At 37.2% G+C, this 26,694-nt stretch overlaps 1 protein-coding gene across 2 annotated transcripts in view; it reads right to left on the bottom strand.

Annotated features, from left to right (window-relative positions):
- Nucleotides 1–26,694, bottom strand: part of LOC106094068 (uncharacterized) — a 73,772-nt gene that overhangs the window by 35,814 nt on the left and 11,264 nt on the right. The window contains exons 1-2 of one of the 2 annotated variants that reach the window (XM_013261240.2): nt 10,929–11,316; nt 9,191–9,595 (exon numbers count right to left, since the gene is read on the bottom strand). In XM_013261240.2, the coding sequence (XP_013116694.2) occupies nt 9,191–9,496 (306 nt within the window). In that variant the 5' untranslated portion in view covers nt 9,497–9,595; nt 10,929–11,316. Of the gene's footprint in view, nt 1–9,190; nt 9,596–10,928; nt 11,317–26,694 lie in introns of those variants that run through there. The other variant, XM_059360098.1, reaches the window with a different exon arrangement.

The following is a 26,694-nucleotide window of genomic DNA, read 5'->3' as shown; positions in this document are numbered from 1 at the left end:
GTAAATATGTCCGATATAGGGGTGTTTTGGGGGTTGAGGTGAGGTCCCATATTTGGATATCAGATTCGTATTCTACTTTCAAATAACTTTTATTTAAGCCCCATATTCCCATGGTCAGTAAATAAGTCCAGTTTGGGGGGTGATTTAGGAAAGGGGTGGACTCCCAGAAACTTGGTCCCACATTTGGATATCAGATTCGTATTCTACTCGCAAATACCATTCATTTGAGTCCCATATTGCCATGGTCGGTAAATATGTCCGATTTAGGGGTGTTTTGGGGGTTGGGGTGGTCCCCCTAGCACTTGGTCCGACAATAGGATTTCAGATACGTTTTCTAATTTTAAATACCTTTTATTTGAGTCCCATATTGGTCTATATATATATATATGGTAAGTTTTGGGGGTGGGCGGCCTCTCTAGGTACCCCATCCAAAATTTGGATACCAAATTTTTGTTTGTAGGTTACTATAAGAGAGCACACAAAATTTCGCTTAAATCGCACCACCCATCTCCGAGATCTGTCATTTCTGAAAATAAGGGTAAGGGCCCTCCTTTAGATATCAAAAAATTTAATACCCTGTTTTCGCCACGGGATCATAATGCACCATATGTGTACTCCACTTCCACATACCTTTCATATAATACCCATATTGTCCCAATCGGCAAATCTGGGAAGGCCCCTCAGACACCAAGGACTATTTTTTTATGTCAGATTTGTACTCTACTTTTCATTTGATACTCGTATTGCCTAAAGCGGTGAAAGTGCGCTATTGGGGGGACTGTGCACCAAGTTGCTCTTCGTTTGTTTGTTTCTTAGTTGGTTTGTCTGTTCCGTATAGAAAATCAAAAACTCCAGATCTCGGAGATGCGTGTACCGATTTCAGCAAAATTGTATGCCACCTTATGGTACCCCAAAAAAACAAAATCGGTATGGAATTTTTGGGTCAAATAACCTGGGGGGACGCCCCATCCCGATTGGGACAATATAAAAGGTATTTAAGAGTAGAGTACGAATTTGGTATACAAATTTCACTCTTAATTTTCGGGGGGTCCCTTACCCCCCAAAAAAGCCCCAAGGGGGCACTTTTACTGCTTTGGGCAATATGGGTATCAAATGAAAGGTATTTAAGAGTAAGTGTCGGGGATCCCCCCCGCCAAAAAAACACCACCCAACACGACACTTTTACCGCTTTGGGCAACATGGCTATCCAATGAAAGATATTTAAAAGTAATATATTTACAAATCTGACACAAAAATTTATTTTTCGGCGTCTGAGGGCCCTCCCCCGCACCAAAACCCCACAGCAGAACAAATTTTTCTGATTGGGACAATATGGATATCAAATGAAAGCTATTTAAAAGTAGTGTCCAATGCTGATAAAAAAATGTATTCCTTGGTGCCTGAGGCGCTTCCCCACCCCCCAAAACCCCTTAACAGGACATGTTTACCGATTGGGACAATATGGGTATCAAACTAAAGATATTTGGAAGTTGAGTACACATCTGTTATAAGAATTTGGTCCAAGGTGTCTACGGGACCTCCCCAACCCCAAAATCCTCAAAACGGGCGTAACCCATAATTTAAATTTAGCATAAACATTTTTAAAGTCTTTTTAATGTGCTTATCTGTCCCAACCAATACTTTTATAAAAATTTTTCTATAGACCAATGTCAATAAATATTTTTAAAGACAAAATTTCAACCCACTACGCCTGACCCTTGATTCCGTTGTCCGATTTGGATGAAATTTTATCTCAATATATAAAAGAGACACGTGATTGATTGACTGACTGATTGACTAAACTACTATCAGCCCGAACGTCTTAACTAGAGTCATGAAATTTGGCACGAACGGGGTTTTGTGATATTCGTACGTTAAGGTACTAAAAGATTTGGTAACAAAAATTTCCCAAAATAGTACCGGAAGTGGGAATAATGGTACATTAAGTACCGCAATTGGTACTTTTTGGTACCTTGTTTGTTAATTGAGCTATAGCTTTGAATTTTGCAATTTGCTGTTCACCGATTGGGACAATATGGGTATCAAACTAAAGATATTTGGAAGTTGAGTACACATCTGTTATAAGAATTTGGTCCAAGGTGTCTACGGGACCTCCCCAACCCCAAAATCCCCAAAACGGGCGTAACCCATAATTTAAATTTAGCATAAACATTTTTAAAGTCTTTTTAATGTGCTTATCTGTCCCAACCAATACTTTTATAAAAATTTTTCTATAGACCAATGTCAATAAATATTTTTAAAGACAAAATTTCAACCCACTACGCCTGACCCTTGATTCCGTTGTCCGATTTGGATGAAATTTTATCTCAATATATAAAAGAGACACGTGATTGATTGACTGACTGATTGACTAAACTACTATCAGCCCGAACGTCTTAACTAGAGTCATGAAATTTGGCACGAACGGGGTTTTGTGATATTCGTACGTTAAGGTACTAAAAGATTTGGTAACAAAAATTTCCCAAAATAGTACCGGAAGTGGGAATAATGGTACATTAAGTACCGCAATTGGTACTTTTTGGTACCTTGTTTGTTAATTGAGCTATAGCTTTGAATTTTGCAATTTACGTACACTATGGTAACCTAAATTGGGATGCCAAAAAACTTTTTAGACATTTAGAAACAAAAATGTACCAAAAAAAAGGTACGATCTTTGCATAGGGCGAACGGGTAGAGCTAGTACTTCGAAATTTGGCTTAAATGATTGTTGTTGGATTGTTGTAAATAGAAAAATATGAAAAATAATAATGGAAACGGAAGAAACGTACGTTTAGTACCGTATTTGATACCATTTCATACTTTCTTTACGGATTGAACTATTTAGAACCCTAAAATTTAACATATATTTTGGTACCAAAAAGTACGAAATAGCTTATTTACTTTTACTGTGCATTAAGTGCTGTAATTGCTACTATTTAGAACTTTCAGAAATTTGGGATAAACGTACATCTTGGCAGTATGTACCGGACGACTAGAAGATTTTGTTGATATTCGCACATTTTGGTACTAAAACGTACAATATGACACCTTCTTTACGTATTGAGCTGCAGCTCTGATATTTGGAATACAGTTACGTCTAGACGCTACGTACCGTGCGACTAGAAGATTTTTTTGGTATTCGTTCATTTTGGTTCGAAACATACAAATTTGTACTGTATTTACATCTGTGAAATTAGGGGATACAGGTACATCTTGGCAGTATGTAACGGGTGACTAGAAGATTGTTTTGAAATTTTTACATTTAGGTGCTAAAACGTACAAAATGGTACATTATTAACGAATTGAGCTAAATATCTTAAAATTGCAATACAGTTACAACTTGATATTGGGTGTACCATGGGCGGCAGCGAAACGACCGGGCATATGCTAGTATATTCATAATTTAGAGAATTTATATTACCGCGGAAATTTCTTCATATATTTGAATTTTAAAATTTAAAAAAAAAAAATCCTAATCTTCTACAACAAAAAAATTATTTGCTTAATATTTAATAAACATTTAGGGAAAAAAGCTGGATTTTATTATTTTGGCATAAAATAGAACCTGCTGGCAAAAGAAGTAGGATTATTGTCATAAATTAATTTTTTTATAGAAATTATCAAATGCAGCAAGATATTAAAACGGAGTTCAGAATACTCAATCCTAAGAATTTTGAGAAATTTTTTGTTTGATTTTTGGGATATAAAAAATTGCCGACTTTTGACAAGCCAATTTTCCCCGAAACCATGACGGGAAAAATTGTTCTAACTGGTTTCGGTCGTCGACTTAATGCCAATCCCAATTTCATTATGATACCTCTATCCTAACTTGAGCTAGAATTTTTTTAAGGTAGCTCTATTTTTGGGTATTTTTCGTCGTTAATGCGAACGTGGGCACACGGAGCAGGAGCCAGAGACGATGCCGTTGTCTAGCGTTCAAAGCCATTAATACGACTTCCAAAAGATATTTGCTCTGTGTTGGCAATCAGTGTAAAATTGAGCTTTGACTTTATAACCAAATGTCACCGCCGAGGTGTCAGTTCCTGCATCCAATCGCTACCACAATTAAAAAAAATTGAGGTATCTTCACCAATTTCACGGTAACAAGAATTTCGCCAATTTTCGATTTTGAAAAAATGTGAGGTGGGCCCTCCCCAAAATAAAATCCTGGCTACGTCTCTGGGTACAAGGTATTATAACTAAGTGCATTTGTTTGTAACACCCAGAAGGAAGAGAGATAGATCCATTGATAGACATACCGATCGACTTAGAATCACTTTCTGATTCGATTAAGCTATGTCCATCTGTCTGTCAAAGTACAGGTCCCAATTTTCGACTGATCGTCTTAAAATTTGGTACAGGTATGTTCTCGGTTTAGAGAGGAAGCCTATTGAAATTGAAAAAAATCGGTTCAGATTTAGATATAGCTTCCATATATATGTTCGGCCGATTTTGAGAAATATTGCAATAATGTGGTCATTTGTTACCCGATTCAGTCGAAATTTGGCGGGAAGGATTTTCTCTTAACTCTCGACATTACTGGTGAATTTCATAGAAATCGTTTCCGATTTAGATATAGCTCTCATATATTTGTATCTATCGTCAGATTTTCACTCCTAGTGTCACTACAAGCGCATTAATTGACCAATCTTGCCAATATTTTGCACAACGCTTTCCTCGATGACTACCATATTATCTGAGTTGGCTCGAAATCGGTTCAGAGTTGGATATAACTCCCATATATATGTTTGTCATATTTCGGGTAATTTGGAAAAATGTTGTCATTTGTCAGCCGTAGTTATTACAGTTTGAACATATTTGCTCGAAATGTGATATGGATTGTTGAATAACCCATCTGAAAATATCCGGCGAGGTCTATCGAAATTGGTTCAGAATAAGAGATAGCTCCCACTTTGTACTTATAGGGTAGGTGTATTATACAGTCGGCATCGACCATGTTTTGCCTTTCCTTACTGGTTTTTATATAATAGACTAGCTGGACAGGGCCCGCTCCGCTGCGCCTTCTTTCACTCTCTTATTTTATCTGAGCCCTACACTGACACGAACAGGAAATAAGTCCTGTTTTGGGGGTGCTAGTACGGCCTTCCAGATATTTCGCCCCAATGTGGATATAATATTTCAGCCTTATGCTGCTATGGTCGATAAATATATCCCACATTGTCATTATTGGTTTATATTTCTATATGGCGGGCTTTGGAGGTGGCTTGGCCCTCCCTAGATATCGCACCCTAAATAAGGATACCAAATTTCTGTTTTTGAGTTATTATAAACAAACTTAGTTTCGCTTAAATCGCCCCAACCATTTCCGAAGTCTGACGTTTATGAAAATAGGGTAAGGAGAGGATATGCCCAGTAAAGTTTGGATTTAAGATCTACTTTATTCTTTTGGTTTTTGGTTCAGATCCACACTAATTAATTTTTTTGTATTGCTTATCTACATTCAAAATCATATTTTATAGCTACTAATTGGGAAACCTTTTTTCTACAGATCTGCTGGACCTCCTGTGTCTATCCCAATTTGGGGGTAAAAAGTGTACTCTATTACCAAAGTCCTTTTATTGCTGTTCTATTCTTTCCTAGTCGGCCTTCATATATTATTTTTAATTCCTTTTTTTGTTGGGTAGGGTAGGGGGAAGGGGATTGCCCTCTAATACATACTTTCATTGGAGTACGATTATTCTCGGTCGTCCTACATGACAGTCGCTCCTCCTAATGCTTAGACCCAAAACACAATTTATTTGAGTCTTTTATTGTCGCCATATACATGTCCTGCTGAATGGCAGGACGGCTGGACGTGACCCAGATTCTTGAATCCTTATATCAACAATAGACTCGAACTCTACTGACATAGACCTTTCTTTTAATTCACATATTATCCCGCTCGAACTACACGTCCGATTAAAGGGTATTTAGTGGGTGGGCCGGTCCCAGACTCTATCCCAAATATGTATATCAGATTAGTAGTCAACTCCCAAAGACCTTTCATGTGATACCCATTTTGAGACGTTGGACATTCATGCCCGTTTAAGGGGTTTTGGGGTTTGGGAGGCCCGGTAGACACCTTGGACCAAATGCTTATTACCCCCCCTGTTGCGGGGTTTTGGGGTTGGCGAGGTGCCATCATTCTGTTTGTAACTCCTAGAAATATTCGTCTAAGACCCCAACAAGTAAAAATATTCTTGATCGTCATGATATTATAAGTCGATCTAGCCCTGTCCGTCCGTCTGTCTGTTAGCCTTTGGGGGGAGTTTTGGGAAAGGTGTGATGCCCTCAATACATGGTCCTACATTTGTACATGAAATTCGTATTCTATTCCCAAATTCCTTTATCTGAGCGCCATATTGCGATGCTCAGTAAAAAATTGCCTCTTCTGGGGTATTTTGGGAAAGGGGCCGCCAGAAAATTGGTCCCGAAAGTGGGTATCAATTCTTGCTCACCCCCCAATACTTTTCATTTAAGCCCAAATACTCCCCCAAATACTAAGCCCTGAATATATAACAGCAACGTGCTCTATTCTCATATATTTGAACCCCATATTGCCATTGGCCTCAAAATTAGATATCCAATTCGTTTCCTATTTGGGGGTTGTTATGGTGGTTGGAAGTCCCCTAGATAGTTGGTTCCGAATGTTGACATCAGATTCATGGTCTACTCCCAAATACCTTTCTTTTGAGCCCCATTTTTCCATAGTCGGCAAACATGACCGGTTTTGGGGGATGGGCGGCCACTGAGTGACTCGGATTTGAAAATATTAGATTCGTGTTCTACTCTAAAATACCTCTTATTTGAGCCTCATATTGCAATAGTCAGCAAATACTTCCTATATGGGTGGTGTTATGGCGGTGGGATGGCCCCATAGACACTTTTCCCGAATATTGATATCAGATTCGTGCTTTACTTCCAAAGACCTTTCATTTGAGCCACATATTGCTATGGTCGTACATTTGCCCTTTTTGGGGGATGTTCACTAAAAACTTGGTCCCACATCTGGATATCAGATTCGTATTCTACACTCAAATATCTTACCGCCCTCCTAGGTACCCCATCCGAAATATGGATATCAAATTTTTGTTTGTTGGCTACTCCCCCGACACATAGAATAACGTTTTAATGCCAAGTTCGTACTCTACTCTTAAATATCTTTCATTTGATACCCATATTGCCCAAAGCAGTGAAAGTGCCCCCTTGGGGCTTTTTTTGGGGGTAGGAGACCCCCAAAATTTAAGAGTGAAATTTTTATAACAAATTCGTACTTTACTCTTAAATACTTTTCATATTGTCCCAATCGGTAAACATGTCCGTCCGGGTGGGTTTTGGGATGGGGCGTCCCCCCAGGTTATTTGACCCAAAAATTCCATACCGATTTTGTGTTTTTGGGGTACCATAAGGTGGCATACAAAATTTTGCTGAAATCGGTGCACGCATCTCCGAGATCTGGCATTTTTGAAAATTGGGGTGCGGGGGAGGGTCCACCCCTATTTTCACCGGGGGCTCAAACTCTACCATCCGTGAAAATTTCATGAAAATCGGTTCAGCCGTTTTTGAGTCTATACGAAACAGACAAACAGCGCAACATATTAATTTTTATATAATATATACAATAGTAGTAATATAGTCGGCGTTGACAAATTTTTTCAACGACTTGTGACTCTGTAATTGCATTCTTTCTTCTGTCAGTTAACAGCTGTTACTTTTAGCTTGCTTTAGAAAAAAAGTGCGCGAAATTTTGTTTACATTTGTTTGTTTGGCGTCAATTTTAATGTGGGTACCACATGTATTGAAAGAAATTCATCTAACAAGCCGAATCAACGCTTGTGATATGCACCTTAAACGCAATGAATTCGATCCGTTTTTAAAACGAATCATAACTGGAGATGAAAAATGGATTGTTTAAACGTTAGTCGAAAACGATCATGGTTCAAGCATGGTGAACCAGCTGAAACCACTTCAAAGGCTGATATCCACCAAAAGAAGGTTATGGTGTCTGTTTGGTGGGATTGGAAGGGTGTGGTATATTTTGAGCTGCTTCCAAGGAACCAAACGACTAATTCGGATGTTTACTGTCAACAATTGGACAAATTGAATACAGCCATCAAGGAGAAGCGACCAGAATTGGTCAATCGAAAAGGTGTCATATTCCACCAGGACAACGCTAGACCGCACACATCTTTGGTCACTCGCCAAAAACTGAGTGAGCTTGGCTGGGAACTTTTGATGCATCCACCATATAGCCCTGACCTTGCACCATCCGACTACCATTTATTTCGATCTTTGCAGAACTCCTTAAATGGTAAAACTTTCGGCAATGATGAGGCTATAAAATCGCACTTGGTTCAGTTTTTTGCAGATAAAGGCCAGAAGTTCTATGAGCGTGGAATACTAAATTTGCCAGGAAGATGGCAAAAGGTTATCGAACAAAATGGCAATTATATATTTAATTAAAGTTCATTCTAAGTTTTATTAAAAATGCATTTACTTTTTTTTTAAAAAATCCGCAATTACTTTTTAGGTAACCCAATAGATGATAGATGGATAGATATAAATATTGTTGAACATTTCGACATATTCTGGTCTGGATTTTAGCCATAGCGTTCTGTGGCATAGGCGCATATGCTAACTCTGTACGATAAACTCTGGATTCTTGCTGCTACGAAGTTGTATAAAAGATCTATTTACATCTCTGATCGGTGACGATCATCATCCACAGAAATGAGGATGAGGTACAGGTGAGTTGAAAGTTTATTCAGTTTCAGTGCGCATGATTCAGAGGCTTTGGCTTGCCGCTCAGAGAAATCATTACCTTGTTTATCATAAATTTTTTATAAACAGACAGACTAAAGCAGGGGCATAAAGGATTAACATAAAAAAGTTGCAATTCCTTATTCTTATTTATGCCTTTCCCAAATATGAATAATGGCACAAATGGTCTTATGGTCAAAAGCCCCCTTAATTTTTTTTTTTAACTTTTAACACATGGACTTTTAAAAGAAACCGGGTAATTTAATCTCCCTCATAAATCTTAAAAAAATCACCTCAAATATTATGAACATTTCAACAACCAAATGTCCAGGGGCGCGTACGCACACACACCCGAGAGAAAGAAAAACAAACAAAAAAACAAAACATATTGACTAATAAATATTCGTATAAATTAGCTTTTCCGTTTTACCTGATGATTGTGCCATCTTAAACAAAACTGCTGCTGTTGATGTTCGTTGTTTTGTTGTTGCTGTTGTTGGGTTGGTATCTGCGGTGAGTGTGAATGGTGATGTGGTTGTGTTTGTTGTTGCTGCTGCTGCTGCGACTGATGATGATGATGTTGGGAAAACGACTGATGTGTGGTCGTTGTCGTTTGTGGTTGTGGCGGCGGCGCTGGTTGCTGTTGTTGTGATTGCTCCTGAAATTTGTGGGATATTTGTTCGGAAACACGTGGTGAACGCAAATTTGTTGCTGAGCCGGCATTGGTTTGTTCCATACTTTCAGTGGCAATATTTCTTTCTTACATACGCTTAGTTTTTACTTTTGCCCGACAAATTACTTGATCATAAAAATAGTAAATCAAACGAAACCGTGGCTACAAATAGATATGCAAGAAAGAAAAAGAAAAAAAAAACAAACAAAAATACTTAGTAAAAAAAAAACAAAGTGAAAAAATACACAAAAGTTAAATTTTGTTTTGCTTTTTGGCGCGTAAACTTGTCACTCACTCCTTAAGAAAGCACACAAATTATGACAATTAATCATCATAACGACATAACGAAATGTCTTCTCAACCCATTATGATTCTTTATGATGTGTTAATGCCAAAATGTTGTCTGTGTGGCTGAGAGCAAACAAGCAGGAGAGTGAGAAAAAAATGCTACCCATATGTTCTCAACATAGTCACACAACAAGAAATTTATGAGTATTTAAGGCCACGAGTGAGGTGAGTAAGTATGAAACCCCAAATATCTATTTCTCTTTAGTTAATATCAGTTTCGCATACGTAATGAATATGTACGTCACATGGTTTGCATTTAAAATGCATGAAAGTTGTTGTTCGCAACATAGGTGGCATTTTATTTAATTTGTGTCGGGTCGATGGGGATTTAATATGCATGCATACAGCAAACTTGTATGCATATTTTGTAGAATAACTAAAAAAGCTCTCTTTGTTTTTGGCAAAGACTAGCACCAAAGAAATTTGTCAATGTTAGTTGCAAATTTCCTGCCATTGAACAATGTGACTTAAATAAAGCAAAACAATAAAACACGCTATGACATACATATATGTGTGATTTTTTTTATTTTTGATTTATTTACAACATTACATTTGAGAAAGGGAGCATTGTTTTTACAAATAAAACAATTTTATTTCATGCTGGATATAAATTATACATATTTTATATTTCAAACACGAGTATATGCAGTAATATGGGTACCACCAAAATCATTTAAATTTGTACACTTACATCTAACAATCTTTGGAGGAGTTATTTAGGGAATATGGGAGCAAGATTTTCACCATGAGATAACACAAAGTGCCGATCTAACACAAATATAGATCTCGACGGGCTTAGTTTTACAACATTTAATGAAAAAAATCCAGCACCATCTGTGCTTGGAGTGTTTGAAAGATTCTTCATAAAATGTATGGACCATTTTGCATTGATGGAGAATATCGGCGTCGTATGAACCATACAATGTATGAGCTGTATGAGGACGATAGTATAGTTAAACGCATAAAAACACGATGTTTTTGTTGGCTAGGACCTGTTGTCAGAATGAATGAAGAAGCCCCAGCGAAGAAGTCTTTTGAAGGCGAGTGCAAAAGATCAATGTGCTTGGAACGCTATTCTAAGTTCGGCTAATGAACAATTGTCCTGTCATAGCCAATTAAAGTAAAGTATAGTAAGAAAAAAATGTACCTACATACAATATATCATATAAATCCATCACAACAAACTGCATCAATTAGGTTTCTGATTCTTTCCTGCACTTCAGTATTCTAATAAAAATTAGTCTCCTGTAATTTATATAACAATTAAATATGACTGCCTTTGAATTAATGGGGAATTATATAAAATAATTGTGTGTTTTCTCTTCATTATTTTTCAGACTATTATTCACTTTCTCCGATTCCGTTGTTGTCTTGCAATTGGTGCATTTCCATTTTGATGATTTGCTGCTTTCTTTTTTCCCTCAATCTTTCACTCTTTGACTGTAATTGTCAAATATCATTTGTTGTTGGTTGGTCCCATAGATTTGTCAATGTACTTCTACTATTGTCTATCTGGCTGGCTATGGCTACTACTGTGTAACTTAGCTCTTTGTCCACTAAAAAAAAACCAAAAAAAATATATGTATGTAAGTTGTTGTAGCTGCCTGATTTTTCGTTCTCATCTCATTGGATTATATGGTATTGTTGTTGTCGTTCGCTGGTCGTGTTGAAATAAATTTTGTAATGCATGCATGAGTGTTTAGATATTTCTTTCTCTGCCGCTTCTTCTTCTTCTTCCGATTTGCTGTTAATGTTGTATTTGTTGTTTTTTGTCCGAGGGCTGCTATTTTTACCGGTTCATGCAACCAACAACAACAACAAGTATATATTTTAGCCAAATTGAATCAAACGTATGCAATTTGTTGTTCCTTCAAGTTCTGTTTTTTTTCAGATTTCAAATGGGTACACAATACGTCGTAAAATACTTGGAGACACCTCAATATTTTTTTAGTCACAAATCATAGAGCAGTGGTGTAGCATGATGGTGGGAAGCATCATGAAAGGTGCACGTTACATCATTTCTACTAAATAAAGTGGTACAAAATTAAGGTAAATGATGACTAGAACCGATTTGTACTAGACAATTTTTATGGCAGCAACTCTTAGTTAGTAAGAGAAAGAGAGAGAAAGACAGAAGGAAACAGAAATGGAAACAGGGCTATAAAATTAAGGGAAATGAAGACTAGAACTGATTTGCACTAGACAATGTTTATGGCGGCAATTCTAAGTTAGTAGGAGAGGGAGAGACCATAAAGGAAATTGTTCCCCTTTTCACAAACCTAGGTCCTATAAAAAGTTAGAAATACCGCGAGTAAAAATGCTCAGTGTGAATCGGATTACACTCACACATATATAAAGAACGGGAGAACACGAAATTCAATAAAGAGTTAAAGAGAGGCTTTTACAATGTAGCAAACGAGTTATAACGACGAGAGGAAGGTTTAAGGTTAAGTTAAATAGTTCACGTTGAAAGATTAAAAAACTAATGTGTGTACTGACAATTGGTCAAGTTAAAAGAGTAAAAATAAAGACTTGAAAAGGGAAGATATGTACAAAGTAAAAATGAATAGTCGCATTGATTGGATGAATTAAACAAAATGAACTCTTAGTGTATATAGATACAGTTTAATTTGAATATATATGGGCAATTAGCAGTAGTATGTCTCCCTAAGGAAAAGACATAACCCTTTCAGACTAGAAAAAAAACTTCCACCGATTTGTATGATATTCAGCGGGTGCTTATTTTTGCCATAGTTATGTGAAAAATACAAAAAAAAAATTATCCCTGGATTCTGAGAAAAGGACATAACACGTTTGTATAACTTAGGTTTTCGGTTTTTATATGATATAAATATTTGGAATATTAATGACATATTAAAGTCAGATAACATGATCGTGTACGGGGGTCTGAAAGGGATAAGACATAGTCTTAGCAAAACACAAAATTTTCTATGAAAACAACAATTTCCAATTTCCCAATTTCCTGTGCCAGTTAAAAGTTAGATGAAGTTTTCTTAAAAGTAAAAATTTGCAAATCTAGTTTTACATAAAAACTTTACTTTGACAAAACATTTTTATAAAAATAAAAAATTGTTCAAAAACTACGAAATTTATAATTCTATAAAATTTTTTCTATTTTTAAAATTACATATTGCAATTGTGGTAAGAATTGAAATCTCCAAAAAAAAAAAAAATATTCCTCAATACTTCTTAATTTCCCCCAGGTAAACACTGACTCTGGTCAACATTAAGGCTAATATATTACACAAACATGTATAAAAGATGCATGTACATACATATATACTACTTATATCAATATGCCCTACAAACATTTTTGAGCGCGATATAATAAACAATATTCTGGAAGATTTTTACGCAACTGCTCTTCCGTATGAGTAGCGAAATACTCTTCTACGATATCATTGGGCAAACCATTGCGTATGTGGATGTTTTAGCAACTCTTCGCGACGTTCCCTTACAACGCATTGCGTTATTATCGTCCGTATGAGTCATGAATTACTCATCTAGGTTATCATTGGAGAATCCATTGTGTGTGCGGAAGTTTTAGCAACTCTTCGCGACGATTATTACGCAAACCATTGCATCATAATCGTCCAGAAGATTTTCTTTTAAGTCGCCTGATTTAACTTTCCGCGATTGTTTTTATTTGCATGCCTGGTGCGTTTAGGACTTGTATTGAATATTGTTATTCGATGTTTTGTTTTGAGTGAACAACTTTCACAACACCAAAAACAATTCTCACTTGGTTCATATGACGATTAATACATAGTATGACGAATATGGGGTATAACTCGCAACTCTTCTCAAACAATATTTAATAAATATTCCAAAATACTCGTACAGGCGAGTAAAGCACATCACTTCTACAAGAGTGTTTTATAAATCTTCCAAAACACTAATCTGTTACCCGTCCACGCGATTCTAAGATCTTCCAAAACTTTTCTGACGTACTCTTGTGGAACATTCGCGGAACACTCTTCCAGAAGATTAGTCTTGAGGACAAAACTCCTCACGACTAGGGAATCGACTCTTACACGAGCTCCTCCGCGATGGTAACCTTCATCTAGAAGATCAAAAATGTTTGCAGGGTGTTAGCACGTACTTTTGTATAACTGTGTGTTTGTGTAATGAAATGAATCTAAAACAAAATAAAGGAATTTTCTTCATTCCAATATACATTTTTTTTGTATCACATCTACAACTACCATGGCAAAACACCAGCATCATTGTGATGCACTCGACCAAAAAGGTCCAACTCATTGTGCTGGGTATTTGGGTACTGGGTACAACTACGACTACTACCACCACATCACCAATTAATGGTGCAATGTTTGCTACTGTGGCCGTTATTATTGTTGCTGGTTTAGATGGCTGGCTATTTTGCTGACTGGTTGAATGGGTGACATTAGATGGATGCCGATATTTTTTCATGCTGGCTGGCTTGATGGGTTTTTTGTTTTGTTGCATTTTGTATTGTTTTGTAGTTGTAAATTTTTATTTATTTTTAAAAATTTGTTCTATTTTACAAGTTACAGAAAACACCGATAGATATGTGCACATACAAGGTACACATGATATACTGCATAAAAAAAAACAGTATATAGGGAAATCTCAGTGGAACTGCTGAAAACCCCAAAACAACAGTAACAAAAATTTTAATTCAGTCGTCCATGTACAGTGTTTGCACGCGGGTATATTTTAGTAGGCATGAGAAGGCTACTTAGGCGTATGATTTCCATTGAATAATGTTTGTAATTACGGTGGTCCATCCAGGCGTATGAGCTACAACACATTTGCCCATGTTAATGGCCAAATTTTCAGCAGTACACTAAGATTAAGAAACAGAGGCAAACTTCTCATACATCAATGAGTTGCTGTCCAATTCAAGTTTTAAGCTCAGTGACAAGGGACCTCCTTTTTTAGAGACGACTCCGAACGGCATGTCGCAGTGCGACACCTCTTTGGGGAGAAGCTTTTACATGGCATATTACCGCACAAATGTTCCGCGCCATATGCGGACATGCCTACCTCTGATCTACGGTGGTCTTAATGCTTAGTGAAATATAAAACCAGTTAAGAAGGGCAAAAGTCGGGCAGTGCCGACTGTATAATACCCTACACCTACCATATAAGTACAACTTGGAAGCTATATCCAATTCTGTACCAATGTTGATGGACTTCGGCGGATGTTTTCGGATGGATTTTTAAACAATCCGTGTCAAACTTTAAGCAAATATGTTCGAACTGTAATAAATACGGCTGACAAATAACAACATTATTGTAAATTACCCAAAATATATATATATATATGGGAGCTATATGTAATTATAAACCAATTTCGAGCAAACTCAGATAATGTGGTAGTCGTCGATGAAAGCGCTGTGCACAATTTTGGCAAGATTTACCAAAAAATGTGCTTGCTATAGCTCTAGAATTGGAAATCGGGCGATATACATATATGACAGCTATATTTAAATCTGAGTCGATTTCTATGAAATTCACCGCTGATGTCGAGAGTTTTCTTATAACTCTCGACATCAGGGGTGAATTTCATCTTTCCTGTCAAATTTCGAGAAAACCGGCGAAAACGCCTATTATGGGCCCAAGACCCTAAATCGAGAGATCGCTTCATATGGCAGCTATATCCAAATCTGAACCGATTTGGGTCCAAACTAAAGAATTCAACAATTCACTGTCTCAAATTTTAGCAATATCGGATAATAATTGTGGCTTTAACGGGCCTAAGACCTTATATCGGTAGATCAGTCTATGTGGGGACTATATCAAGATAAAGTCCGATATAGCCCATCTTGGAACTTAACCTGCCTATGGACAAAAAAATTATCTGTTCAAAGTTTCAGCTCAATATCTCTATTTTTAAAGATTTTAGCGTGATAGACAGACGGACGGACATAGCTAGATCGGCTTAGATTTGTAAGATGATCATAGGGTCGGAAGTGAATATTCCGATGTGTTGACAACGGAATGACATATTAATATACCCCCATTCTTCGGTGGTGGGTACAAAAGAATCAAATCAAGCAATCACTAAGCGAAAGGGAGAGAGAAAGCGTTATTGTTTTACACTCTTAGGTGATCGGAAATTGATGTGTACGTCCGTAACAGTTGACGAGCTGTAGTAAGAAATGCTGTATATAAACAAGTAAAAGCGTGATAAGTTCGGCCGGGCCGAATATGGATTCTGCTAAAATATGGGAGCTATATCTAGTTATAGACCGGCATAGACCGTACTTGGCACAGTTGTTGAGAGTCTGATCAGAATACTATATGCAAAATTTCAGCCAAATCGGATTAAAATCACGGCATGTAAGGGCTGAAGAAATCAAATCGGGAGATCGGTTTATATGGGAGCTATATCATGTTCTTGGCCGATTTCGACCTTACTCAGTACAGTTGTTGGGACTCATAACAGAACACTACATGCAAATCGAACAAAAACTGCAACTTCCATGGGCTCAAGAAGTTGAATCGAGAGATCGGTTTATATGGGAGCTATATACAAATCTGGCTCATTTGCAATCTTCAGCGACCTACATCAATATTAAGTATCTGTGCAAAATTCCAAGAGGCTAGCTTTACGCGTTCGACCGCTATCGTGATTTCGACAGATGGACGGGCGTACGGACACGGCTAGTTCGACTCAGAATGTCAAGACGATCAAAAATATATATATATATATATAGTTTATGGGGTTCCAGATCAATATTTCGAGGTGTTACAAACGGATTAGTATACCCCCATCCTATGGTGGTGGCAATAAAAAATACGAGTACATGTCGATTAGAGTGCGTTCTATTCTTATCGGACAGGCATATAGAGAAACACATGGATAAAGAAAGTGACAACACATCTGCAAAATACTTGTGTCTGAAAGCGCCTTATGATTTCACATTTAAAGTCAGTGGTGGAGCATTTCTAAAGTTACGTATAATTGTACGAGATCTGCTATAGACCACACTAAGTGTTGCCAGGTGCAATCTGACATTTCCATTGGAAAGTTTGACATTTTCTAACATGATCATACTCAGAACGTTTTTAGGTACTACCATCATTTGTGTTGTTAACACTGACTTGAAAAAAATTGAATTAAGTCGAGAACATTTTGGTGCAATCATTACTCACAACTTTTGACGTTGAGTGCATTGATGAGCTTAAATATTTGTATGACGATGAAGCATTATTCTCGCTCAAAGATGAATTTCGTGAAGGTCATCCAAAATATAATGCAAGACACAAGATCGTCATGTGACATACCGTAAGATAGAGACATTCTTGGTCATCTCTCACCAGCATACATTCGATATTGCATGAACATTTTTGGCCAGCTCTTCGGCCGAGTTCTTGTCCGCCACCCCTTGATAGCCAAGACGCAGTAGAGCCTTACACCCTTCCCAACGGCTCGAAGAAGCTTTAGTTTCGACCTTACACTAGAGCCTTCAATTATGTCTGACTGTCCACGTATATCGTGATAATTCGCATCGTCCTAGCTTTAAGTGCCTTCAGGACAGCGAAGACCCCCGCCTGAAAGACAATACAGCCTGTATGATTCCTTGATTCTAAGGAACTCCAAAGAAGACTCCTGCCCGGTCTTCGGTACGGCGCCGTTCGGACTCGGTTATTAACAAAGCAGATCCCTTACCATTTATGTGGGAATTTCGTCCCTGTTCCTTGATAGAACGTTCATGGAAAAAATTGCAAGAAAGCCTTTGTACGGGAATGGACCAGAATACTGACAGATTACATTTTAAGGAAAAGTGAATGGATTCTGAAATTTAGATGACTTCTAACACAATTTTTTGCCATTTGAATCATTAAAAATTTTTTTCATGTAAATGAATGTGGTCATTTGAATTGGTAACACTTTGTGTTAGTTACCCTGTATGTGAAAGGGTTATCTAAATTTAAAAATATGGAAAATTTTGTAAAGGTTGGAGCAAAATTGTGGCAACTGTGTGAGATTTTTTCCAACATCAGTTTCGAAGCATGAAGTGTTATTAGCTCGATCGGTATATCTAAAAACCTAGTTCTTCTCCTTCTTAGCGTTCCATATAAATGCAAAGACCAATGTAGTGTAGGGTAAAAGAATATCTGTGAGAAGTTTGAGCTCAAAATTTCAATTTTTAAAGTTTGTAACATACAACAAACACTTGTGCCAACGGACCGAAAAAGAATGGGCATGGCTGGATCATATTCACATTTTACGACTATCAACATTGTTTTTATACAGTGTTTAAAATGGATATTTTAATGTGTGACAAACACGAAGAAACTGTCGATAGTGGATTGAGGCTAATTGACTTCGCCGCGGCAAAGAACATGGTAGTAAGCAGCACCAGATTCCATCGAAGGATTCACACGGCTGTCACCCAATCCAAACACGAGAAACCAATCCCATGGCAGCCGTTGTACGTACCGAATTGACACGATGAAGTTCGATGAACGGCAAGGTCTGTCGCCTCAATGTACAACAAACTATTACAAGAACAACGAGAAACCAAATAGATCATATTGTGATATATGGAGGCATTCAACTAGCGTGTTAGATGTACCATCGATCCGAGGGGCGAACATCGATTCGGATCATTACCTTGTTACTGAAGCCAAAACTGCGTCATACAGGGTAATCTTACTACCTCTCCTTAATCAGCGCACAAGATGCGTTTTCTCCGCAAGACGAAAAAGGAAATGAAAAGACGGAAATGTGAGCGAATCGAGATGGTTAGGCGCCAGAATGAAGTCCGAAATTCGACTAATGAATTAAATATCATACGATGGCTTTGGCACAGGTACATCCTCCTGCAGAGACAAAGAAGGTGACTGGTGACTGATGCAGATAGTGTGCTGACGATAGGAAAATAGCACTGTTCCCACCTGCTGATATCCAATGACGGAGGCAATGAGTATGCCACAGAACCAATCCCAATGTAGCAGTTGCCTAACTGAAAAACAATAAGGCAGCAGTAGCCGATGGGTTGCCAGCTGAACTGGTTAAGAACGGAGGCGTCACGCTGATAGAGTGTAAGCATCAGCTCGTCTGCGCAATCTGGCTAAAAGCACGCGTACATACCCAATGATTGGAACCTCAGCATACAATGTCTCGTACACAAGAAAGGGGAAAAGATGGTATGTGTCAAATAAGAGGACTAAGTCTCCTCACAATTGCATACAAGATACTATCGAACGTACGGCGTGAAAGTTTAAAGTCTACAGTCAACGAAATAATTTGACCCTATCAGTGTGGCTTTAGACCTGGTAAATCCACCATAGACCAGATATTTAAACTACGGCAAACCCTGAAAAAGATCTGAGAAGCACAGATCAACCCCTACCATCTTTTCTTTGACTACAGGGCCACCTTCGACAGCCCTATACATATAAAGGTACTTCAGATCATATCTGAGTTTAGTATTCCTGCAAAACTGCTACGACTTGCAGAATGATGCTTGCTGATACACGCCCCTCGGTTAAAATAGGGAAGAACCTCTCCGAACCGTTCAATACCAAACGAGGTTTCAGACAAGGAGACATCCTATCGTGTGATCTCTTTAATTTCCTGCTGGAGAAGAGTATTCGAGAAGCAGGTACGAATGGACTCATGCAGACGACATCGATATTATGGGTCGGTCACCGGAAGAAGCAACTGCAGCCTTGAAATTGTACCGAAATAGAATCACCCTTCGTTGGTGTTTATTAAAATTATTGCATAAGTTAACCGATATGCCGACATGCTCTGCAACTTTTCTAAAAGCTTATCGTTTCTATAATTCAGGAAAAATTTTGAAGGCTTATGTGGTGATGGATCTTTCAGGGCGAACGAACTTAAGAGCTTTTAATCTATTTATACCCTACAACACTACTGTGGTACAGAGTATTATAACTTAGTGCATTTGTTTATAACAACCAAAAGGAAGAAAGATAGACTCATTGATCAGTACACAGAGGAACTCGGAATCACTTTCTGTTTCGGTTTAGCTACGTCCTTCTGTCTTTCCGTCTATGTTAATTTGTGTGCAAAGTACAGGTCGCAATTTTCATCCAATTATGTTCCAACTTAGCACAGGCAATTATTTAGCCTAGAGGCGAAGTCTATTGAAATGGGAATAAATCGGTTCAGATTTAGATATAGCTCCCATATATATGTTCGTCCGATTTGGAAAAATATTACAATAATATCTTAATTTATTTACCGATTCTCATGAAATTTTGCTTCTCTTATGACTCTTAAGATTTCTGGTAAATGTGATAGAAATCGGTTCGAAAGCCTTTGCGAGCGCATTTCTCAACCAATGTTCTCAAAATTTTGCAAAACGCTTTCTTTTACGACTACCACAAAATTTGCAAATGTTGTTCAAATCAGTTCAGCTATAGCTCCAATATATATAGTCCCCTTACCGCCAAAAAGATGTAAGTGAAACATTTTGGAATTTTCAGTTTCTAATAGGAATTGATAGCTGTTTCCACCATCTGCTAAAATTTTGTGCCGATATTCCAAGCCGTTATGATCTTACAACAAAAACAATTTCAATGTGTCATTTTAATTTTGGTAGTTAAATTTTGTGACAGCGAAGGGCATTCACATTATTTTCGCCAGACACCAGTACCTAAAACCAATTAACCAATAATTGGAAAAAATATGTAAGTTATCATAATGAAACGTTTTATATTTGGAAGTAGAGTACGAATCGGTTGTTTAAAAGTAGGGCTAAGCATCTGAGGGGCGACCCACCCTCGAGCAACCCGCCAAAGGGAAATATTGGCCGACCGGGACAATATTGGACTCAAATTTAAAGTTTTTGGAAGTACAGTGGTCACAAATAAACCCAAATTGGTCATTCGGGACAGTATGGGATGCAAATAAAAGGCGTTTGAAAGTTAAGTACGAAAGTCATATCCAACTTTGGAGACACCCAAAGAAACGATATTTATAACGCAAGAATTTTATTCGAGAAATCTTTATACACTTATACATCTATATCGTATATCGTTCCAAACTAGACTCTATCGGACAAGGATTGTGAGGTGTCAAAAACAACTCAAAGTTTCATATTTCGTTGATATCGGGTATAAAGTACAGTTTGGGTCCATTCTGCCTACTTTTAATCGCAGATCGATCTATAAGGCAGCTATATAAAAATTTTTCCAATTTGGACCATATTTAGAAAGTGTGTTAAGGGCCCTTACACAAATCTCTGTTCTAAATTTCAGCAAAATCGGATAAAAATGCGCCCATTATGGGCCCAATGCCATACATTGGGAGATCGGTCTATATGACAGCTATATCCAAATATGGTTTGATCTGGATCAAGTTCGGTCCGGATGTCACGAGGCTCTATACAGTTCACTGTTCCACAATTTAGAGAAATCGGCTAATAAATGTGGCTTTTATGAGCTTCAGACCCTAAATCGGGAGATCGGTCTATATCTATATATGTTTAGATATAGACGAAAGTTGCCACAAATGTGTAGGTGTCAAATATTACTCTCTGTTTCAAATTGCATTAAAATCGGGTTAAAATTGGGAGATCCAGCTCACTTTCAAACAATGGCTTCAATTGCACTTTCCTCTAAATTGCTTAAAACAAGGTCATTTATGTGACAGCGAAAAAGTGCATCAGCCAAAGAAGTAAACATCTTAATTCAATCTAAGATATTCTATGATTTATTAAATAAAAACCTTCTCCTATAAAGTTTTCATTTTGGCACATACATATTTTTGGCGGTTGGAGGACGAAATGTTCGTCAGCCAGAAGAAATTTGCAAAACTCTCCATAAGTTTTTCGCTCTCACACTCTTTTACTAAAAAAAAGGAAGATTTTCCGTAAAAGTTTGTGTAAATTTTTTAATGCTAAATCTGATTGCTACGTCATGTTGCCATATCTTCTAAATTACCTTAAAAGTGTACGAGAAAACCAAATTTGCTAAAAGGAGGCTTATCCCCACAACAAATTAATGTTCCGGTTAGCTAACACGAAGTTTATTTTTGCTACGAGAAACCCGCCCTTAGTCTCCTATAATAAATATCATCTTTAAAAATCTGTGAGCACCGTTATTTTGGTGTAGGTGCCTATGAAATGATAGCAGCTGATTTAAAGTGCGATATTCTACGCCGTGGACTTGGCACGGTATAGGAAATGCAACATTGTTCCACTCTCTGTACGCAACACCCTTACAAACGAAGACTACACTGGGTGGGTGGTGTGGTTATATTTTTTTGGACAAACGAACACAAAATTTCGATTTTATTGCTACGTGTCGAAAACATGCTACACTTTTTTGCACAGTCGAAATCACCATTAGCTTTTTATTGTAGTAAGATTGGACTATTCAATTATTTTGTCAAACATTTCGGCGACTTGGCTAGATTTTAATGACAATGTTTTTATTTTTTGTTTAATATTGTGAAAATTTATATTTTACTCGAGGTCTGCAGATTTGTTTGCTAATAAACAGAATGAACAAACAAATAAATAATTACACAAATCTGAAGAACTCGAGCTTGACTTTACAAAATTTAAATATTTAACTAAAAAGGTCGAACAATATAAAACAAACAATTTATATTTTCCGTTAGTTTTAATTTGCCTCGAACAGGTTGAATGACTTCAACAGGATATTTCAACAATCGGCTATTAAATTGATTTCCATAAAATACTACGCATACAGACTGCAAATATTATTTTTAGATGCATTTGAAGATTTTGACTAATTTTTATAAAAAAACACCTACATTCTGCTCAATTTATTTTTTGAAATTCACTTAAACCGCCCGAAAGTCATTTTTGATGAATGCTGACTAATTGAGTATAAGAGAAATCTCACGTGTATGAACAAATTTCCTAATTTAGGAAGTTTTCGATTTTTTTTTGTCAACATTTTGAGAATTTAGCTGGTCAATTTTCACCACAGTTTTTCCTACCTACCCTTTTAAGAAAATCATTTCCGTAAAATTTTTATATTACAAAAGAATTTCTATGAAAAACATTTGAGCATATTAAATGTGCCATTATGTGTATTTATTTTATGTATACAAATGAAGAAAGGATAACAATATCAAGATTTTCTTGAAAGAAAATCAAAAATACCAAAAGTTTGTACATATTTTTCCCAAATTTAAGTCTATAGAGAAAATGTTTTTATATGTTTGTCTTTTGAGAAAATTTCATGAAAATATTTAATTCAAAGAAATTTTTGATATTTTTATATTCTCAAAAATTTTTTCTTTAAAAAAATGTTTTAAATTTTGGTCTATACAGAAAATGTTTCTAAAAAAATTTCACTGAAATTTTGTTTGTAGATAAAATTTTACTTAAATTTTGTTTGTAGAAAACTTTTACTGAAAATGATGTTTTTAGAAAAATTTCACCAATGTTTTTAAATCCATTTTTTATATCCACCACCGAAGGATGGACGAAATATCCATTTTCGACACTATAAAGTATATATATTCATGATCAGCGTAAAAATCTAAGACGATTTAGCCATGTCCGTCCGTTTGTCTGTTGAAATGACGCTACAGTCTTTAAAAATAGAGATATTGAGCTGAAAATTTTGCACAGATTCTTTTTTTGCCCATAAGCAGGTTAAGTGCGAAGATGGGCTATATCGGACTATATCTTAGTCCATATTGACCGATCTGCCGATTTAGGGTCTTAGGCTCGTAAAAGCCACATTTATTATCCGATTTTGCTGACATTTGGGACAGTGAGTTGTGTTAGGCCCTTCGACATCTATCTTCAATTTGCAGATCGGTCCAGATTTGGATATAGCTGCCGTATAGACCGATCTCTCGATCTAAGGTCTTGTGCCCATAAAAGGTGCATTTATTTTCCGATTTTGCCAAAATTTGGGACAGTAAGCAAGGTTAAGCCCCTCGATATCTTTCTGCAATATGGCACAGATCGGTCCAGATTTAGATATAGCTGCCATATAAACCGATCCAATTGTCCAATTTCGCCGAAATATACACATATATTTAGATATAGCTGCATAAGGTATGCATTTTTCATCGGATTTTGACGAAAGGTGGTTTACATATATACCCGAGGTGGTGGGTATCCAAAGATCGGCCCGGCTGAACTTAACGCTTTATCTTTAGGAAAATGTTTTTAAAAACTTTGTCTTTCTTTGGAAAACTTATGATAAAGACGACTTAATTCACAAACGCTCACTCCACATTTTTTCAAAATTGAAAATTGCCAAAGTTCTTGTTACTTTGAAATTGGTAAATATACCTCATCTTTTTTTATACCCTCCACCATAAGATGGGGGGTATACTAATTTCGTCATTCTGTTTGTAACTACTCGAAATATTCGTCTGAGACCCTATAAAGTATATATATTCTTGATCGTCGTGAAATTTTATGTCGATCTAGCCATGTCCGTCCGTCCGTCCGTCTGTCTGTCGAAAGCACGCTAACTTCCGAAGGAGTAAAGCTAGCCGCTTGAAATTTTGCACAAATACTTCTTATTAGTGTAGGTCGGTTGGTATTATAAATGGGCCATATCGGTCCATGTTTTGATATAGCTGCCATATAAACCGATCTTGGGTCTTGACTTCCTGAGCCTCTAGAGTGCGCAATTCTTATCCGATTGGAATGAAATTTTGCACGACGTGTTTTGTTATGATATCCAACATTTGTGCCAAGTATGGTTCAAATCGGTTCATAATCTGATATAGCTGCCATATAAACCGATCTTGGGTCTTGACTTCCTGAACCTCTAGAGTGCGCAATTCTTATCCGATTGGAATGAAATTTTGCAAGACGTGTTTCGTTATTATATCCAACAACTGTGCCAAGTATGGTTCAAATCGGTCCATAACCTTATATAGCTGTCATATAAACCGATCTTGGGTCTTGACTTCTTGAGCCTCTAGAGTGCGCAATTCCTATCCGATTGGAATGAAATTCTGCACGACGTGTTTTGTTATGATATCCAACAACTGTGCCAAATATGATTCAAATCGGTCCATAACCTTATATAGCTGTCATATAAACCGATCTTGGGTCTTGACTTCTTGAGCCTCTAGAGTGCGCAATTCTTATCCGATTTGAATGAAATTTTGCACGACGTGTTTTGCTACGATATCCAATAACTGTGCCAAGTATGGTTCACATCGGTTAATAACCTGATATAGCTGCAATATAAACCGATCTTGGGTCTTGACTTCTTGAGCCTCTAGAGTGCGCAATTCTTATCCGATTGGAATGATATTTTGGACTACGTGTTTTGTTATGATATCCAATAACTGTGCCAAGTGTGGTTCAAATCGGTCTATAACCTGATATAGCTGTCATATAAACCGATCTTGGGTCTTGACTTCTTGAGCCTCTAGAGGGCGCAATTCTCATCCGACTAGACTGAAATTTTGCACATAGTGTTTTAGTATCACTTCTAACAACTGTGCTAAGTATGGTTCAATTCGGGCCATTACCTGGTATAGCTGTCATATAAACCGATCTTGGGTCTTGACTTCTTGAGGCTCTAGAGTGCCCAATTCTTATCCGATAAGAATGAAATTTTGCACCACGTGTTTTGTTATGATATCCAACAACTGTGCCAAGTATGGTTCAAATCGGTCCATAACCTGATGTAGCTGCCATATAAACCTATCTTGGGTCTTGACTTCTTGGGCCTCTAGAGAGCGAAATTCTGATGATTTGCCTGAAATTTTGTACGACGGATCCTCTCATGACCATCAACATACGTGTTTATTATGGTCTGAATCGGTCTATAGCCCGATACAGCTCCCATATAAATCGATCTCTCTATTTTACTTTTTTAGCCCCCAAAGGGCGCAATTCTTATTCGAATTGGCTGACATTTTACACAGGTCTCCAACATATAATTTAATTGTGGTCTAAACCGGATCATATCTTGATATCGCTCTAATAGCAGGTTTTTTCTTTCTTTCTTTTCTTATATCATTTTTTGCCTAAGAAGAGATGCCGGAAAAAGAACTGACAAATGCGCTCCATGGTGGAGGGTATATAAGATTCGGCCCGGCCGAACTTAGCACGCTTTTACTTGTTTTTAATTGTGGTAGCTATTGGCTGCCAGAACTGACACATCAGCGGTGACATTTGGTCATGAAGTCAGAGCTGAATGTTGCACTGATTGACAACACAGTGCAAATATCTTTTGGAAGTTGTTTTAATGGCTTCGAACGGTATACAATGGCAACGGCTCTTGCTGTTGCTCCGTGTGCCCAGGTTCGCATTAACGACGAAAACACCCACGAATAGAGCTGCATTAGAAAAATTCCAACTCGAGTTAGGAATCGTAATAAAATTTGGATTGGCGTAAAGCAGACGACTGAAACCAGTTACAACAATTTTTCCCGTCATGCTTTGGGGGAAAATTGGCTTCTCAAAAGTAAGCAATTTTTTTTTATCCCAAAAATCAAACGAAAAAAATTCTCAAAATACTTAGGAATGAGATTTCTGGAATCCGTTTTAATGTCTTGTTGCGATTGATGGTTAAAAAAAAAATTATGTCAGTAATCCTACTTCTATCTGCTGTCCATACTTACTTACTTTACTTTAATTGGCTATGACAGAATATTTGTTCGACTAGCCGAACGTAGAATGGCGTTCCAAGCGCCTCGATCTTCTGCGCTCATTCTAAAATCTCTCTAAAAAGGCTGCAGTTACTACTTCAGGTGACCGACCTATGATATCGATGTCGTCGGTATAGGCGAGTAGCATGTGTTCTCTTGTGATTAGTGTGCCATATCTATTCACATCTGCATCTCGTATAATCTTCTCCAGTAGGATTTTAAAGAGATCACACGATAGGCTGTCTCCTTGTTTGAAACCTCGTTTGGTATTGAATGGTACGGAGAGATTCTTTCCTATTTTTACTGAGGAACG

This window comes from Stomoxys calcitrans, chromosome 1, assembly GCF_963082655.1.
Source record: "Stomoxys calcitrans chromosome 1, idStoCalc2.1, whole genome shotgun sequence".
In the NCBI taxonomy this organism is placed as follows: Eukaryota; Metazoa; Arthropoda; class Insecta; order Diptera; family Muscidae; genus Stomoxys; species Stomoxys calcitrans.
The sequence above is the reverse complement of the archived record's forward strand: the minus strand, read 5'-3'. Positions and strand labels throughout refer to the sequence as shown.